Source organism: Tauraco erythrolophus, chromosome 4 (assembly GCF_009769465.1).
Source record: "Tauraco erythrolophus isolate bTauEry1 chromosome 4, bTauEry1.pri, whole genome shotgun sequence".
NCBI lineage: Eukaryota > Metazoa > Chordata > Aves > Musophagiformes > Musophagidae > Tauraco > Tauraco erythrolophus.
This window is the reverse complement of record NC_141468.1, coordinates 19,852,863-19,871,158: the sequence shown is the minus strand read 5'-3', so window position 1 is coordinate 19,871,158 and position 18,296 is coordinate 19,852,863. Positions and strand designations below refer to the sequence as shown.

General features: G+C 41.0%; 1 protein-coding gene across 1 annotated transcript in view; it reads right to left on the bottom strand.

Moving 5' to 3' along the window:
- The window catches only part of TAFA5 (TAFA chemokine like family member 5), a 390,119-nt gene extending 382,995 nt beyond the window's left edge, over positions 1-7,124 (bottom strand). The window contains exon 1 of the mRNA XM_086609873.1: positions 7,013-7,124. Coding sequence (XP_086465999.1) covers positions 7,013-7,124 — 112 coding nt within the window. The remainder of the gene's footprint in view (positions 1-7,012) is intronic.
- Between the last annotated feature and the right edge of the window lie 11,172 nt (positions 7,125-18,296).

Sequence of the window (18,296 nt, the reverse complement as noted above, 5' to 3'; positions counted from 1 at the left end):
ACCAACATAACTTCAATTTGAAACATTACCAATCTCCTAGGCATTCTGCTCTGGGCTTTTATTCAGTTTTTGTTACACAAAATACAAACAGAGCACATCTGTTAACAATGTTCTGGAATTAACCTCCACACAAGACAAAACCAGAGATAGTCCCAGTTCTGGACCTTCCAAACACTAAACCGAACAATGGGGTCATAGCTTGAATTGCAACTTTCAATCACAGGCAAAGACAGAAGGAAGCTTTATTTTGCCAAGTATGTGATTCTAAAAATATCATAATATCTTGCCCTGTTAAAACATTCTCCTGTTGGAAGAGCAGGAGATGCCAGTGGTGGAGGTCTCTTAATGACCACGATCAGCTGAATGCATGTGTTAACTTGGGCTGCAAGAGAATGAGGCAGACAACATCAAAACTAAAAATAAGTCATTTCAGCCTACAGCCTTGAAGGGAATTGTAACCACAGGAAAAACAGTAGCTAGAGGTCTCTCTAGATACAGTCCATGCTTTCTCCAACAGCAGCCTACTATTTGGCAAAATAAAGAACATTTTGTTCTAGAGAAGTAACTTCCTTATTGCTGTACTGGGCCACAGGCACTTAAAAGTACTGGGAGATGCAAAATCAGGATGGTATTGAGTAACTAGCTGTTACTCAGGAAAGAACCAAAGGGGCTGTTGCACAGAGAGTCCTTTGAAAAATAGTCAGTTATGATCCTCACCCTAGAGTTAGATGAGACACTTTCCTGTTATCTGAGAGCAATCAAGTGTTTGAAGAAAGACGTCAAAAGAAGCAGTCCATCCAGAGACACAAAGTTTTTAGGAGATCAATAGATCACCACATGAATGCAAAACTCTCTACCATTATACTTGCAATTCCTTTACTGTAGCCAAAGTCCATTTATTGAAAAACATGCACAAAATCTTTGAAATAATCCTCTGCACCAAAAATATTGGAAAACATACTCTAAACACAGTTCATATATTTTCAAATAATCACTACATAACATTTTCCTATTTGCAAGGCTAACATAAAAGCATATCCATGAAGAGATGACTTCCCAAAACATCTCCAATAAGCAATTTTGCCAGCCATCTGTGCAAAAAGCAGTGTAGCTTCCCTTTAAACAGAGAAAAAAGAAACTAAACAAATTCCCAGCCCAACAGCGGAACAACACACCTGGTCAAATATGAGCCTAAGGACGAAAACATTCTGGTTTGAATTTAGCAACAAAGAATATGCAGACCAGGAAGGTTATGGTTAATCAATGCTATCTAGATTTGCCTATGTATTTGACACTTCCATACATAGTTCAGTATCCAAGCGCATTTTTGAGTTATTGATAACATTCAAGGCATACATCTAACAAACATTGTTTGGAATGCCAGATGCTGGACAAGCTGTCTATGTGGTTTTTTCACATTAATAGCCTTATGGTTAGAGCACTCACTAAGAAAGCACTAAATTGCATCTAAAAACTGAGAGATTTCATATCCCCAGCTTCTAGCAGAGAAGAGTGAGTGGGAAAATACCCAATCCTAACGCTAATCTCTGTGAAGGACTTACTACTACTTGTTCAGTGGAGTCACTAAGCAAAGAAAGATTAATGAGGTCCCAGCAAAAGAAGATCTAAGAAGATCTAATCTAGTCCATGTTTACACACTTGTCCAGAGCAGTGGGGCTCTGCTCCATGCTCCCAATACTGCTTTCCTAGTATGTGGTAGGAACAATGCCATATGTTGCATAAACGGAGAAAAAAAGCAAGTCGGAGGTCTCAATCTCTCTCCTGTCAACACTGCTGGAAGACATGGAAGGCTCCTCTGCCACATACTTAATTGCAAATATCCATTTCTCTCTAGTTCTCCCTTCCTCCTCGTTTGCAGTTATATCCATCTATATCAGTGGTTATACTTGCAATGGAAGTAAGAGTTATCAGAATTCAAATACATCTGAGAAATCATAAATTAGCCTTAAAGGGCTGAATTCAACATTAAAAGCAGTGAGAAGACATTTCTTATGCTGATGCCAACGACTTCTATGTAATACATCACCTGGACAGACTACAACATAACCAGTGAGACAATCTCAATGTCAGTTTGGTGGTCACATTGACAGGTAGTATGTTGTAGAGGCCAGTAAGTTGAAAGCACTGGTTTTAATTCAAAAAATGAACCTTCTTAAAAAGGAGCAGCTGGAATGTTATATCGAGAGACAAAATTTTAATACCTTGCTTTTCTTATTTAATGTCATAAAAGCATTATTTTTTATTTCTATACACAAACTAGACTGAAAAAAGTTTGCATAATGATAGTTGCTCTATATGTCATTTATTCTATGAGCAGAGTTTGGGAAAAACACAAGCACAGTAAATTTTGCAGAAAACATAAAATTACAGATCAGCTGGACAGATCAAAAATCTGCCTTTTTCATGTGTTAAAAACAGAGAAAGTGATCTGAATTATATAAGTAACAGGAGCAGTAGGCCTTCATTCAGAGGTGACTTGTGTGCATCCAATATAAATCAGCAGTGACCATTTATCATTTAATAGCTGTTCAGTAGCCAATGCATGATGATATGATAGCTCCTGTTGGAGACGTGTCCAGGTGACAGTCACAGCTCATTGTCATCCCCATTGGCAGTCTAAAATAGTGTAAGGGAACAATAAGACCTAGACACCATAGTAGTCTGTGTCTCCTAGACAGAAAGCAATTCCAGAATAGGACAATAAAAAGGTATTTCTCAAATGAGCAGTGTCCACCCAATGTGTACCAACGGGATCTCAATTTAAGGTGAAGTCAATATAATATTTTTCATTGGAATTATTTGCATTGTGCATGGCACTATGTGAAATCTTTGAGACACTTTTTTTTTATTCATGCTAAGGGCTTGATTTTTCTGCTCAACAAATTCCACAGATTTAAATGATAGACTGCAGAATCAGTCATTTAACATATCCTGCAAGTATATCATCATTACAAGATTCTTATTTTGTATTCTGCAAGCAAAAGAAATAATGAATTAGGAGAACATTTCCTCTTTCCATTTCTTATTACTGTGAAAGAACTTGCACTTACAATGCAGAACTGTAGAATTACGGGAAATATTTTGCATTTTGGAGTTCTGGATTCTTTTTTCCTAGTACTATCACTATTTAGTCAGCATAAATGCTGGGCTTCATATTGCTCTCTTTCATACACAATGTTTAAAATAAGAAGGTGAACTTTCCAAGTACCATTCAGTTTTGGTGGTTCCTTTCAAAAAAACCCATTTGCTTGTCCTTACAAGTGTTACCTTAACGGAACAGCAAAACCTGTAACACCTCAGGGGTCTAACGTTCTGTTCTTTATGCTTACAAAACAGTACAAAATAAGGAAAGCCAAAAGCTTGTAACAGCCAAAACTTCACTAAAGCTGAATCATACATTGTTTAAAAAGTCACCATTTACATATAAAAAGCACCTTAGTATTTACAGCAAAGCCAACTGAATAAATGCACTAAAAAATAAATGTGAATCAAAAACATGTTACTTCGATTTCTGATGTAACATGCAGCTGTGATACCACAGAAAATTTCCTCAACTTGACCAAACTTTCTAACATGGAAAAATATAAGTCCCAATTACAGAAGGAGAAAAAAAAAAATTCAATGTACCTTTAAAACATAACACCAGTAATTTACAGAATTCACTGTAGGTACTTCTCCCTGGTCTACTACTGTTCATTAAACAAGTACGGAATGCATGTCTGGGATCCAAAAATGTCAACTCCTCTAATGCTGAATTGCCACCGAAGATGGTCACCCTCTATCAGGAGAGCTTTCTGAGACTGTTTTTACATTTACTGATGCTTCTGTTAAATAAACTATCTCCTTGGTGGTCACATCAAGGACCACAAACAGCCTATTTCTACAACTTCATTTCTGCAGTCTCCTGTTGAGAACCTACCAAACCAGATCATTTTTCTTCAGGAGGAGAATATTACATTATATTTATCACTATAGCAACTAACCTAATTGATTTGATGCAGGTTTCTCTTCCACCATAGGATGGAGCCACTATCCCTAAATATAATCTAAACATTTAAGAAAGAAAAAATGATCCGTTTTACATTTTACCTTGTCAAAGAGAACATAATTAGGCTTCAGAAACTAAAGTATAAATGAAAGTCTAATGGACTGTATGTACACATCCAGAACACGCTTTATAAATACGCTTATCTGCCAAGTGTAACCCAGAGCATGGTGTTTACTGGTTGTTTCCAGTAAAAGGGATGACAATGGTACAACAAATACATTCCCAGAAACAAAGATTCACAAAGTAATTAGAGGGAGGGGAAGAAGCATTCATAGAACCGATTCAAGAATAAGCCTGCTCTGAAAGACCAATAGATTAAAAATTAAAATAAGCAAGGTAGATCAGAAGTTCTATTTATAGTGCTAAAAAAAAATGGAAACAGGTAAAAGTTCTGATTTTTTTTTTTGAGCGGCAGGTTTTGATGTAAATGTAGTAAAATGATACAGTGAGAGATAATTAGATATGAGATTCCTGTAATTACTTTAATAGTGTATTCAACTGTATTGGGTTTTTTTGCAGAAGTCTGCTTGATAGCAAAGATTTAAGTTGGTATACTTGCATATACCTCAATATAAGGTGTGTGGAAAAATACAGAACACCTTATGTTGTCAAGTTCTTTTACTAAGAAATATGGCAAGGCTGTTATTCTTCAAACATAACTGACACCAACCCCCCCTCCCCCCCAGTTATGCTTTTCTTAAAAAAATCAGCCATAAGATGAAAAAAAAAAGACTGAATAATCCCTAGATGATTTTTAAAAGAATTCACGAAATTTGCAGCACTACTTTACCTAGAAATAGCTTTACATTTTTTCCTTGATTTTTAAACATCTTCACCCTTTCCACAGAGCAAAAACATGTTTTGCAATTTTTCAAATACTGCCGCTACAGAAAATGTTCATGGTGCTTCATTAACATTTGGAATTGCAGTTGTCAAATCAGTGAAACATTACATAAATGGTGGAGTGTTTTGACACCGCATATTTTAAGCTGCACGGTGCTTTTCAGCACTATATGGAATGAAGAGTGTACTACATGTTTGAGGAACACCATCGACACCGGCTGAGAGAACTAATTAGAAACTGGCCGTTTAAGCACACCGGGAATTGCCTTCATATCATCGGCTAACATTTGCATTGTTCAGCATCAGTAACCACACACAAAATAAATAATGAACAATATATAACAATTCAAATGGACAACTTCATTTCTTAGAACAGAACAGTATCAAACCTCTCACTGTTGAATATAAATAATTTTTAAGGTGTCAGAGTTTACAGTTAACTCTTTCTGAGGCTATGCTGATAGAAGATATCTGCACAGAAGAACTCGTATCTTCTCATAAAAAGCCTGGGACCCTCCAGACACTTCTAGTAAAAACTTAACAAAATATTTCATATTACTAACATCCAGTTAAATTCCCTTTACACCTGAACTATTCATCCTGTAATATGCATTTACTGAGTCACATATATCCCAGTATGCACATAAAATCTTGTAAATCTGTTGTTTTGTATATCTTCTATTTTAGCACATTGAATATAACATTATGTATCAAATAAAATTATTTAAGGTGGCCTGTTTGATACGATTTTTTTGAGAAGTGAAATGCAAAATGTGCTAAATTACAGAAAGTAATTACAAAATGTTATTTTTTATAAGCCTTTTTCACTGTTGTCAGTATGAAGAGTTCCTGTAACATGCAAAAAAGTGAATTAAAGGTTCTCTTAGTCAATTACAATCTTGTTTCAGGAAAAAAACAAACAAACAAACAAAACAAAACAAACACAGAAAAATGGAGAATATAATACGGTTGGAGGGAATGGAATAGAGGGTTAAGAAATGCAGCAGGCATGCTCCTGAAAACCAGAATCCATTTCCTATTCATCATAACCTACACCTATTACAGCTCAACAAGACAAGCCTAGTGCAAAGTCTTTTATGCTACAGGTAATGAAAGGAATACGCACTATCGGTAAATCACAGATCACATTCAGCTCAGGCTGGAAAAACACAGTGTAGATTCATTTTGGCAAAGTTGTGCAGGCCCCTCCTGATAAATTACACATTTTTTTTATTATTGCACAGAAAGTGTTTTTTCTATTCTCTTTGAAAGATTCCCACTCCGGTACTATGGACTAACCGGCATTTCCCAGAAGCATGGGCATTAACTATATTTATATAACATAACTGCTTGAAAATGATTGTTGCCAAGAGCAAAAGAACTAACAAGAAAAAATAAAGACCTTTATAAGTATTAATAGTCCAGGCACTTGATTCGTACAGATACCTTATCTGCAACTCAGTGTGATTAATGGATAATCTATCAAGCCTGAAAAAGAACATACAAAACTCTACCGATAACCTGTGATGCAGCTCTAAAACTGATAGCATGGGCTTACTAAACTGCTGAGGATATGCTAAGGAAGTGCTGGGATGTTTCAATGTAATTTCGCAGTCAGGGAATCACATATGATCCCGGTGATGCTAAAACATCTGTCACTTGACTAAGTATATGCTTCCTAAAGGACTGAACATAAGCAAAATAGCTGCTGTTCGTGGACAGTGGATGGGGATAGGAGTGTGTACGTGGAGGGAGCAGTCTGGGAGACAGCTGGTAACATCTGATAACGAACAGTGGATCATGGTTACTACCACTAAAAAGTTTGTTCCTGAAGTCCAAGAGATGTTTCTGTTTGGATTGGAAATGCCACATCTACAACCTAAGGATACCTCCCGCTCCCGAGAAGCAGCAGTATCAAGTGTCAGTCTACATGCTTTACCATGGGGAAGGGCGGGGAGAAGATGCGCCAAGGTGGCAAGTCTAAGGCACAATACCTACGTCTTCCAGCTTCAGAGCTTGGCCTTTACCAGAAGCGTTACCTCTAACGGGAAAGGCATGGATTTACATCCAGCAAAAGCACCAGGACAAATATGTACTTACTGCAGTAAGCGATTAGGAGACTAGCCAGGATCATGATAGCCCAGAAAGTTGAGGACATGCTTGGCAAGGCGTTGGCATCTTTCCTACTGCTTCTCCTGGGAGATGGAGCCATTGAAGCCACTTCCCCGGTGGGGGGGAAAGTCAGAGAGTTTCACCAGCCAGCTCTCCCCTTGACTGATGGCCCTTCTCCACGTGTAATCCCCAAAGAAAGCATCTTCCAGCGACCCCGTGGTTCGTCAGCAGCAACACGGTCCTGTTGCAAGAACCATCTTCCAGTCAGGAAGCCCAGGCGCCTCTAAAGCCGGCAGGACTTGGGCGCAGTGGCCGCGGCCAGCTTTCCTCCCGCTCCTGTGGCGAGATTCACCACCGTGGTGGGTTTTACCGGGACTCGGACGCCTGGCGTGATGCTGAGCTTTGAAGATGTCCCACGACCGAGTCTCTTTTTATATTATTTTTTGTCTTTCCTGTTTTTAATTTGCAGAAGTTGTTTCGCCCCCGCAGGCCGGGGCCCGGGCCGAGCCGGCGCTACCGCGGGGAGGCCTCCCCCGCCCGCCCGCCCGCCGCTCTACGACGACCCCCGCTCAGGCCGCCGCCGCCCGCCAGCCCAGGGCAGCATGGCCGCGGGGGCAGCGGGCACGGGGGGGCGAGGGCACCCCGGCGGCCACCGCCTCCCGCCCGCGGGGAAGGGCTCCGCCGGGCAGCTCCGCGGGGCGAGGGCGATCCGCGCCCGAGCCCAGCACCCGCGGAGGAGCGGGGGACGGCGGTGAGGACGGCGGCGGAGACAGAGAGCCCGGCCGGCAGAGCGGAGAGGCGCCCCGTCCCCCGCGGCGAGTCCAGCCTGATCTCCCCTCCCGGCCGGTCCTGCGGGCTCGACGGGGCGGAGGCGCGAAGGGCAGCCGGATCCGCGGCGGGCGGGACACTTTACAAGGCGGGTCGGCGGCACTGGCGGCAGCAGGTCTCCTCCTCTCCGAGCACCGCCAGCTCCGGTCTTAGGCTCTGCCGCTAGAGCAGCGCCAGCCCTTCAAGTAAAAAGAAGGAGGAGGAGGAGGAGGAGGAGGAGGAGAAGGAGGAGGGGGACGGCGGTCACGCCCACAGGTGAAGAGCGCACGGATCGGTCCTTCCCCCGGCGCCGCGCCACCTGCGCGTCCCCGCCGGAGGAGCGCTCCCGTCCCCACGGCGCGCATCGCCCCCGCACCTGCCCGCCGGCGCCTCGCCCCGCTCCTTCGCTCGGCTCCCCCGGTGCGACACTGCGACCGGCGGGTTTAACCCTTGGCGGTGGGGAGGGAGGAGCCGCGGAGGAGTCTCTCCGCTGCGGCTGCTCCCGGCCTGGGCGGGGGCGAGGGCCGGAGAGGGCCGTGCGGCGGGCAGGGGCCGAGGGGCGCGGGGCGGGACGGGCCCCGTGGCTCTGCAGGGATAGAGCCAGCTCCAGCCCCCCCGTCTCCCCACGGCCTTCAGCGGAGAGGCGGCGCGGAGGAGCCGCCGGTCTGGGAAAGGAGGGGAGAGGAGAGGAGGCGGTGCCCGCCCGGAGGCCCCTCGGGGAGACTTTGCTCTTGGCTGAGGCAGAGTCTCGGCAGAAGGAGAAGAAGCCCAAGAACCGCTTCCCGCCCCCTCACCTGCACGGTGCGGCTCGAAGTCTCCACGGTGTTTTCTGCCTGGACACGGCCGTAGGTGTTAATGGAAACATTCCTCCTTCTGTGTTCCTCTGCGGTCCTTACAGGGACCGTTGGCACGCAATTTCTGTCGCTGTAGCGGCAGGAACACGTTGATGTGAAACCCAATTTAGAGGGCTCCAGTCCACATGTGTGCCAGTAGCCTTTATGGTAATAATAAAAAACTGAAACGTTTTAAGAGGGACCAGGTAGTTGAGCTTTTCCATTCAGTCTCCATAGCAATGTCCTCAAATTAATATTTTAAGTTCTGCAGAAGGTAGTCACGTTCCAAATACAGGCAGGATTGGCAGACTGAAAGAGGAGCTTGGTCACAAAATGTCCCAGTCATCTACTCCTGTGTTTTGCTTGCATAATGAAAATACCGTGAAAAAGTAGATGCATATTCCTTAGTAGCCTCAGGTTTGTCTGATTGTTTGCTGCTTAAATATCTGGACGTAAAATTGTATACAAATGATGCATTATTTACAAGACAGGACTGTAGGGACTTTTTTAGTACAGCTGCACTTGACTACATACTTGGAACTAGTTTCACACCATTGTCAATGTCACACTAGTCACACCATCTTTGACTTGAGATCCGATTTTCTACTGGAGTAGTTTGCATCCTGAACTGGTAGGGCAGTAGGCTGATGTGTTCGAGTATGCTTCACAGGGATGAAGCTTTAACTATAATTTGGGTACATACACATCCTCCCCTTCCAAGACGTGACTTTCCCTTATTTTCTGTCAGAATTTCTTTTCCATTCCATTTAAAAACTAGAATAGAGCACAACTCAAGCATTAAGGCAACATGCTAAGCTTTATTCTTCTCCATGTCATTTAAAAGAGCGTTTTATTATTATTTTATATTTAGAGACTAAATCTTTGTAACATCCTCTACCCCTGACTTAGACACTAGATTTTCTTCGTAAGTCAATAGAAATTCCGTAGCTTCTTTGGTATCTTGAAGTATTAGTTCAATTTGATGTTGTAAAGTACTACTGCAAAATGAGTTTTTTTAAAAAATAGGACTTTCAAATTTCCTATTCTCAGAACAAATGTAAATAAGTGTTAAGCAACAAAAATGCCTCAGCATGATGTGCTGCTGTTCAATGCAATTCCAGGACTAACATGTAAATTAAGCATTTTTCTGTATATATGAAAAGAAATTTGATTTCCATTACAGCTGTGAGTATTGAACGTACAACTGAATAATAAATTTTAACTACTACTAAAAAGAAAAAGCATGAGTATCTTAACGAGATATATAGTATGATGTATAGATTAAGAGACTTTAAAGTCATGAGGGAGAGCTGCAACAGTATATAGGCTGCTATACCTTTCAGAATGGTCCATAGAATTTTATATAGTAAATCTTATAGTTCACCCATTAAATTGTGGTTATACGAGAGGATTTCCCTTGAAAATACGTCCAGCTTTCAGTCTGAGGAGTGGGAGTCATGATTCCTGTTCACCTAAATAAAGCCTGAGGCTTAATGCAGAAACTAAAGTATTGCTTTACTGGTTCTGAAAACTGACATTGTTCACTTGAGACCAGGTTAATTCTGGTGTCGGAGAACTACTCATTTACAGTTACTCAGAAAGCAAGGTACCGCTCACCGAGAACAAGGACCACCGAACACTGGATGTGTTTCTATCTGCATCTACCTGTAATAGTTTTACATAAGGCATTTTATGTGAAGAAAATTTTCAAATATTTCATTCTGATTTGATTGTCAAAGACAGTATAGGTTAAAAGTGTAATTTTATGTCACTGCTGATTTGTTATGAAAGTATATGTTGACCTCCAGTAATGGTCTGGCTATTCTGTACTGTCTTATATGGAACAGTACCTTACACTAGAGTGACATTACTCACAGAGTAAAATCCTACTCAATTAAAAAGTGGCAGTATGTGCCTCTTTCTTGACATGTCCCTTTTGCATTGATTTTCAAGGAAATGATGAGAGGTTTCTGTCTTTAGTGCCTCCTTCATCTCCCAAGAAATTCCCAGTGTTCAGACCTTTGTGTGTGCAGAGATGTAGAAACAATGACTAAACTCATAGAGAGATGTCTGAAAGCAGAGAAGAAAATAGAAACCCAAGTTAAAGACTCTATATCAAAGTGAAATAAGCTTGTCAGAAATCAGATTTATTCCCGTACAATCAAAGACACATATCTCTTGTTCTGCCATTGCTGTTGGCCGAGTTAATACCTACAAGGAAATTAAAATAATGTTTAAGCTATTTATTAAGATAGGGCGTGCCATTGCTCCAACTGAAACCACAAGCAAAGTGTTTCTATTGACTCAAAAGAGGCACAGTTTGAAGCCTGTTGTATGCCGTATCTGTGTGTCAGACACTTTGTCCATGATGTGTATACGCTCCGCTGCCTTCTGCTTGAGACCTGTAAAGCCTGTGCAGTGATGTTGACCTCTATTACAGGTGCAGCCTTCAGAGGATAAATCCAAACGTTCATTTAGCATCAAGCGTGTGCATGGTAGAAGAAAGGTAACATTCCTTACGTCTTTGCAGAGACATCTTCTGCTCTTTTTGAGTTTGCTTATTTACTTTGAAAAGAGGAGTTTTAAGTAAAGAGTGGGTAAATTCTATGGCTGTACACTGATTCTTAATAAAGAATTACCAACCAGTAATATTCAAGCCAACAATTGAGTTTTTGCTTTAGATAGAGTAAAATGCTTCGTTTGATTCTAAATGTTGGTTTAAATAAAGAACAATTTCTGAATGGACTGTTGATTTTGAGACAAATATAAGTAAAATAGATATAAAAGAATAGCATCAATAAAACCTTTTTTTTTTTCTGCAATGTTAAATACATGGATTACGTACAAGAGCGAAGTAGCATCAGCTTGTTTTATCTGAACAGAATTTTCAGAGGAAGAGCAGTGGTGCTTAATACCAAGAAAGTAAGCTCTTCATCTTTATTTAAGCATTTACATTTCCAACAAAGTAGTTAAAAGACTCTATATGTCTCTTTATAATGATACATAGCACCTCTTTAACAACCATTGCAAGTTTCAGGAAAAATGCAAAGGAATTGCAATTTTGTTCCATCTTCCTTAAGAAGAAGGGATCAGTGGAGACCAGTCAGGTGATACAGATTTATGATTAAAGAAAAACAACATTTTTAGTTAGTTTTTGTGAGATTTACTATCTTTATATTTACTAATCTTATGCCATGTTTGGAAAAAGGGTTTAAACTAGACACATACCTCAATGATTTTTTTAATAGCTTGTTTAGTACCCACAATATTGACAATCTATTTAGTAGGGAAGGTTTTGCTGTTGGTTCGCATTAAGCAGGAAATTACTGTATTTGTGACAAAGAAAGAGGAAGGAAGAGAGACAGTGTGTAATTCATGCTGATTTCATTGTCAAATTATAATTTGAAGACTGAGTTCAGTACTTCAGTAACAGAAATCGTATTCAAGTCTAAATGGCCGATAACTGAATATATCTGAAACTGTGGGATCAGGAACTTAGTTCTCACTCAGTATTTCAGTAAAAGTATTTATTTACGGAGTACTTAAAAATTCATAGAGATAGATTTCATAGATGTTCATGCAACACGCTTTTTTCAAGGTCAGTAAAAGTAGGGTCCTGAAGAACTGTCCACAATTCTCTTAATGCATAATCAAGATATATTGAGAGGGACGCTGTTGACCATGCAGTGACAAAAGCTAAGTCATGTTACTGTATGTAATGTCTATGTGCCAGGTGCTCTCAGCGATGAGTGCTTTTGTTCATTATTACAAACCCATAGCTATGAATGTGTTCCTCATAGACTGTGCCTTTTCACTGATCTTCTTTCTGTAACGGATTCAAGCTACCGGTTAGTAGTTGTTTTTTGCTAGCTTTTATTTATTTAGCTGGAGTTTTTTCTAACTTTAATTACTTGCTAATGACATTATAGATACAGTTTGATATAGATATAGTTTGAAAAGCTGTATGTGTTTTTAATTTAACATGAAAACTTTCATAAGTTACAGGAAATCCTCATCCTGTAAAATAAAATATGTAAAGTTGTTCACTGACAGCTACATTAACTTATCCGATTATTTGCAAAGCCAAACATAAAAAAGCAAGAGAGTGACAGTGGCAATACACTGACAATACTGACAATACCAAAAATTTTTATATCTATCTGTATAACTGATGCGTTGTCACAACATCCACATAATCATTCTGACCAAATATTATTTATAGACTTTACACTAAAATGCAGAAAAAGTATGAAGGAGAAACACATTTTAATTCTGCTTTGTGTCAAAGGCAAGTCTACAGTTTTTATACAAAATTGGTATCAATATAATATCTTATAAAAATGTTTCTGCCATTTTTTTCAAGACAGTCTAGCTGTAGATGACGAAGAGATTAAATGAACTTTTGTAAAATCACTGCATTCTTACTTAGATCCTTAAAATATTGGGATTAAAAAAACCCAAACACTTTACTGTTGATATGCAAGAAGCCCAAATATCAGAACTAAGGTTGGGTTATAATCAACTACAGCTCTTTATAGCACGTATTAATGAAATGTTTATGATGCGGATGTGTAAGATTGTTTCTTTGCACTGAAATGCCTACAACTGATGTGGTAGATAAGTACATTTCTGTCACTTAGCAACCTTCACTAGTTCAGAAAAAAAAAAAAACATTTTGGGGTATCTGGAATGCTATTATTGAAAGTGTCTGGAGTTTAGAAAATTACCAAATCATTCAGAAGTGAGTCATTACCTGAGCTACAGTGATGCAATATACTGGATTTGACAGCAAGAACAGAAATAACTAACTTGCATACATGGATAATTTAGGTAGGTGAATTATTTTAAAAAATTAGGAAAGAAATCAGGACATGAAACAGCAAACAAACCTGAAATAAATCCAAATAGGGCAAATTACTTTCATGACGGTAAATAGATAAAGAATAAGAGGGAGATTAAATCATAACTATGAGCAAATTTCTGTCTTGGAGTTTACATAAATTATTAATCAGACCTGTGGTGGGTTAGGTCTAGATTAATTTTGTGTGTTCAGGTGAAAAGGACACTGGATTCAGTACCTTTTGCAAAGTGTCCACAAAAACCTGCTTTTGATACATAACCAATAACACACACATTTATTTTTTTTTACAATAGATTTCAAGTAAGGAAAGAATAAATGACTTGTTTGGGAATTTACTCCATTTTATCTTTTTTTTTTTCCCCTCTGATTTCCTTTTACTAGTTTTCTTTGACTGACGTACTACAATTTGATAACTTACACATCATACAGGTGTTAAGAAGTGTACAATAACAAAGACCTCTTTTTTTTTTTTTTTTTTTTTCATTCCCTGGTCTTTTTCAGTCCTATGTCAGGTAGTTTCCTTGCACCGAGTTCTCTAGGAGAGAGAAATCAAGGTATCTAATACATGTCTGTATATACACTCAGCAACTACCCATTAGAGAGAAAAAGCAACATTGCAGGTCTGGCAACTGCATGATCCTGCCTTTCAGGGAGTGTGCTCCAGAGCATATGGATTTACTATATAAATCATTATTTCCGTCAATGTTTTAACACACACCAGAGGGTAAGGGCATATGTGGCTAACTGTGTCTTCCTGGCATTTTCCAGAAATCTCACCACTTCTTCACAAATCTTGCTGTAGGAGAAGAAAGAGGTGGTGTTGTCTGGAGGCAGAGTACAGGATTATGCTCTGAGAGCTGACTTCTGTTGCTAACAAAGCCAACAAATTTTCTGAGCAGCTCTTTGACAACTGTTTCAGTATCTGCTGTTGCCTTAGTTTCTGCTTGAACCATCAACGGTTAATGTTTTTTCTTTAAAGATCTAGAGCTTTTTGATGTAATGCTCTGTTTTAAGGTGAGGCAAGGCACAAACATTTTACAAATGTACTGTTAAGAACTTGTCTCAATGACACATCAGTGAGTGCAGTTGTGCTCCGCCTAAGCTGGTACTTCAATTTTTAAATTCACCATACAGCAATATGGTTAATCAATGAATAGTAGGAAATTTCCCCAGGAAAAAAAATAATCTTCACAAACTAAGCAAAGCTGCAGATTTAAAAGCTAAAATTTTCATCTAGAGCTGATAAGACTTACTGATAATGTGGTTTGTTTGCATTCTCCCGTTTGCCAGTTCAACTGTTGGCTCTTTAGAATAGAACTAAATGGGGTTTCTGGAATCATTATGCTGTCTTTCAGAAAGCAGCTAACTTCACATAACCAGGAAATCCCTCAAACAAACCATCACCTACCTGAATGGAAATTAGAAACTGTTAGTTTACTGCAAATCATAGTGTACAAACTGCAGCCTATGAATCTGGTGGACTCTTCCTGAGAAGCAGACAAGCTGTTCTCTTCAGTGATATGCTGAGGAGTAGAGAAGGGTTGAAATTTCCAGTGGCATTTCTGGTCAGCTGAAATGCATGCTTTGTCATCAAACACATCCTGTTTCTATCTTCTGAAACAGGATTTTAAATGTAAAGAGTACAAGAAGAAAGAGTACTAGAAGATGAAATGGACAGCAGTAAATTGGAAAAAGGAGCAATTACATTTTCTTTGGAATACTCCAAATGTGGATCAATGATTTACTAGAGATCTTGCTGGTAAAGTTAGTTTTCCTTTGGGATTTTTGGCTTTGAGTGTGGTTTTTTAGGGGAGTAGTGGGAGAGAGGACAAGAGGTGACAGGGAATTCTGAATTACAGTAGGGCTATTTTTTCATTAGCCAGTGGACCTATTTGATTCTGAAGGTGTCACCTTGTCGTGGTTTAGGCCACTCCGGCAACTAAACTCCACACAGCCGCTGTCTCTCTCCTTCCCCAGTGAAGTGGAGAGGAGAAAAAATATAATAAAAGGACTGAGGGTTGAGACAAGAACAGAGGGAGCACCCACCGACCATGGTCCCAGGCAAAACAGACCCAGCTTGGGAATAAAACAAAACAATTTATTAACAATTACTTGAAGGGATAAAGAGAAACAAAACCAGTTACTTGAAAGGATAAAGAGAAACATTAGCAGTTACAGCGGAAGATAAAAAGAAACAAAGGCAGATCTTAAAACCAACACCTTCCCCTCCTTTTCCTTTTCTTCCCAGCTCTACCTTCTCCCCCAGCGGCCCAGGAGGACAGGGAATGGGGGAGCGCAGATCAGTTCATCCCATGTTGTTGCTGCCGCTCCTTTTCTTAAAGGAGGAGGAGTCCTTGCACCCTTTTCCCTTGCCCCAGTGGATCTCCTACTCACAAGGCAATCCACAGACTTCTCCAGCGTGAATCCTACCCGCAGGATGCAATCTTTCCCCATCAGATTGCTCCAGTGTGGGCTTTTACCACAGTCATGGATTCTTAGGGAGTTGCCACTCGCTCCGGCAAGTCCTATGGACTCTAGATGCATCTCTACCTTGTCGTGCGTCCCATGCTCCACGACTGTCCTCAGGCTCAGGCATCTCTTCTCCAACATGGGCTTCTCCACAGACTGTGAGTGGGTCTCTGCTCCACTGAGTTTGTCCTGGCTGCAGGGGGCCGCCTGCCGTCTTGCCACCGGTTGCAGGGGAAACTCAGCTCCGGCACACCTCGTCCTGTTCCATCTTCACTGACCTGGTGTTCATGTGGCCGTTTCTCTCAGATCTTAGTCCTGTCTGGGAGAACTTGGCCCAGCAGGCACCCCGGCAGCGGGGCACTCCCTGAGTTCCCCAGGCGGCTCCACCGCCACCATCCTCAGCGGGTGGCGCCGACCCGGCGTGGGCAGCCACCCGGCTGCGGAGACAGTGCCCTCCTCCCTTCTCTCCTCACTCCTGGGCAAAGCACCTTTTCCGGTTCCTTTGTCCCCACTTAAATAGGGCAATTCGCAGAGGCGCTGATGGCTTAACACCAGCCTGAGGGGATGGGGGTCCGATCTGGTGGCCAGAGATGGGTCTGACTCGGTTCTGAAACCAGGGTAGTCACAAGGAGCAAATCTCCTCTCTTGCCACCAGAATCCCTTCACACAAACCCAGGACACACGTCCATGTGCATCCTGCAAAATTATGTCCATGCTGAAGGAAGGCTTCGGATATAATGTTTATCTCTCACAGAACACTAAGCTCATGAAGTTCAAAAACTGGAAGTTCAAAGTCCCACACCTCCAAAGGAATTAACTCCATGCATCAGTATGGACTGGAGGCCAACCATCTGGGAAGCAGCTTTGCAGAAAAGGACCTGGGAGTCCTGGTGGATATCAAGGTGACCATGAGCCAGCAATGGGCTCTTGCAGCAAAGCAAGCCAGCAGCCTCCTGGGCTGCATTAGGGAGACTGTTGCCAGCCAATCAAGGGAGATGATCCTTCCCCTCTACTCAGCACTGGTGAGAAACATCTGGAGTGCTGGACTGCCACAAGAGAGTACAAGAGTGAGGTGTCCATCTCTCTTTCTAGTGCAAAGGAGACACAGACATAATGGAGACAGTGCAGCAACAGCGGGGGGGGGGGGGGGGGGGGGGGGGGGGCGGTTAGGGTGATTAAGCAATTAGAGCATCCATTGTACAAAGACAGGCTGAGAAAGTTGGGATTGTTTATCTTCAAAAAGAGAAGGATTGGGAAGGGGAATGTATTCTTATCAATGGGTCCTGATGGGCAGAGACAGACTCTTCTCATTAGTATGCAGTGGAATGTCAAGATGCAATAGGCACAAACTGAAATACAGGAAATTCCACTTAAACATAAGAAAAAATATTTTACTGTGAGACACTCATACACTGGAACAGGTTGTGCAGTGGCATTGTGCAGTCTTCATCCTTAGAGATTCTCAAAACCTGTCAGGACAAGATCCTGAGCAGCCTGCTGCAATTGAGCCTGCTTTGATCAGGGAGGCTGGACTAAATAATCTCCAGAGGTGTTTGCCAACTTCAACTATTCTCTAAAAAGGAATTAAATAATGCTAAATAAAAATAAATAAATAAATAAGCAATAAAAGTTAGATGCTGTCTTGCCGCTTTTGAAGGTAATTGACTGTTATCTAAGACTTTGAGTAACATTTTGCTTTCAGACAGCATGATGAGGGCTAGGTACCTCAGCACAGGATCTGAACATAAAGTCAGCAAATGGGTGCAGCTTAAGAAATAACTAGTAGATAGCCGCTTGAAATTGCTGAGGAGGAAGGTAACTCCTGTCCTCTCATTAGGACTCTTCAGTGGTTTTCTATCCACCTAGCCTTTATCCCAGACCCTACTCCTGAAGGTTGTCGCCTGTGATCCCTCCTTCTAACCAAGTGTTGCATTTAGAGGAGAATGAAGTGGTGGCAATAGGACAGATGCCACACTATGTCCTCAAGGCATCCTAGTCATTACAACATTTGTTCAGGATGTATGGGAGCTCAGTTCAGTTCTCTGCCGTTGGCAAATCTGCATCAATCAATGGTTCTATAATAGAGAACTTATAATCCCCTTGTTGAAACAGTGTCACTATACATATAATAAATCAAAACTTACAGGGCAGAATGAGAAAGTATAAAAGTGAAACTGATTCCGTAGCTAACTATTTATGTGAGTACTCACCTTGAGAGGAGACCAATCTTTTCTTGCCTGATCCCAGGACGGTTTCTGTAATTTTAACAATGACTCTATAATGTGCTTAATTATGAAAAAGA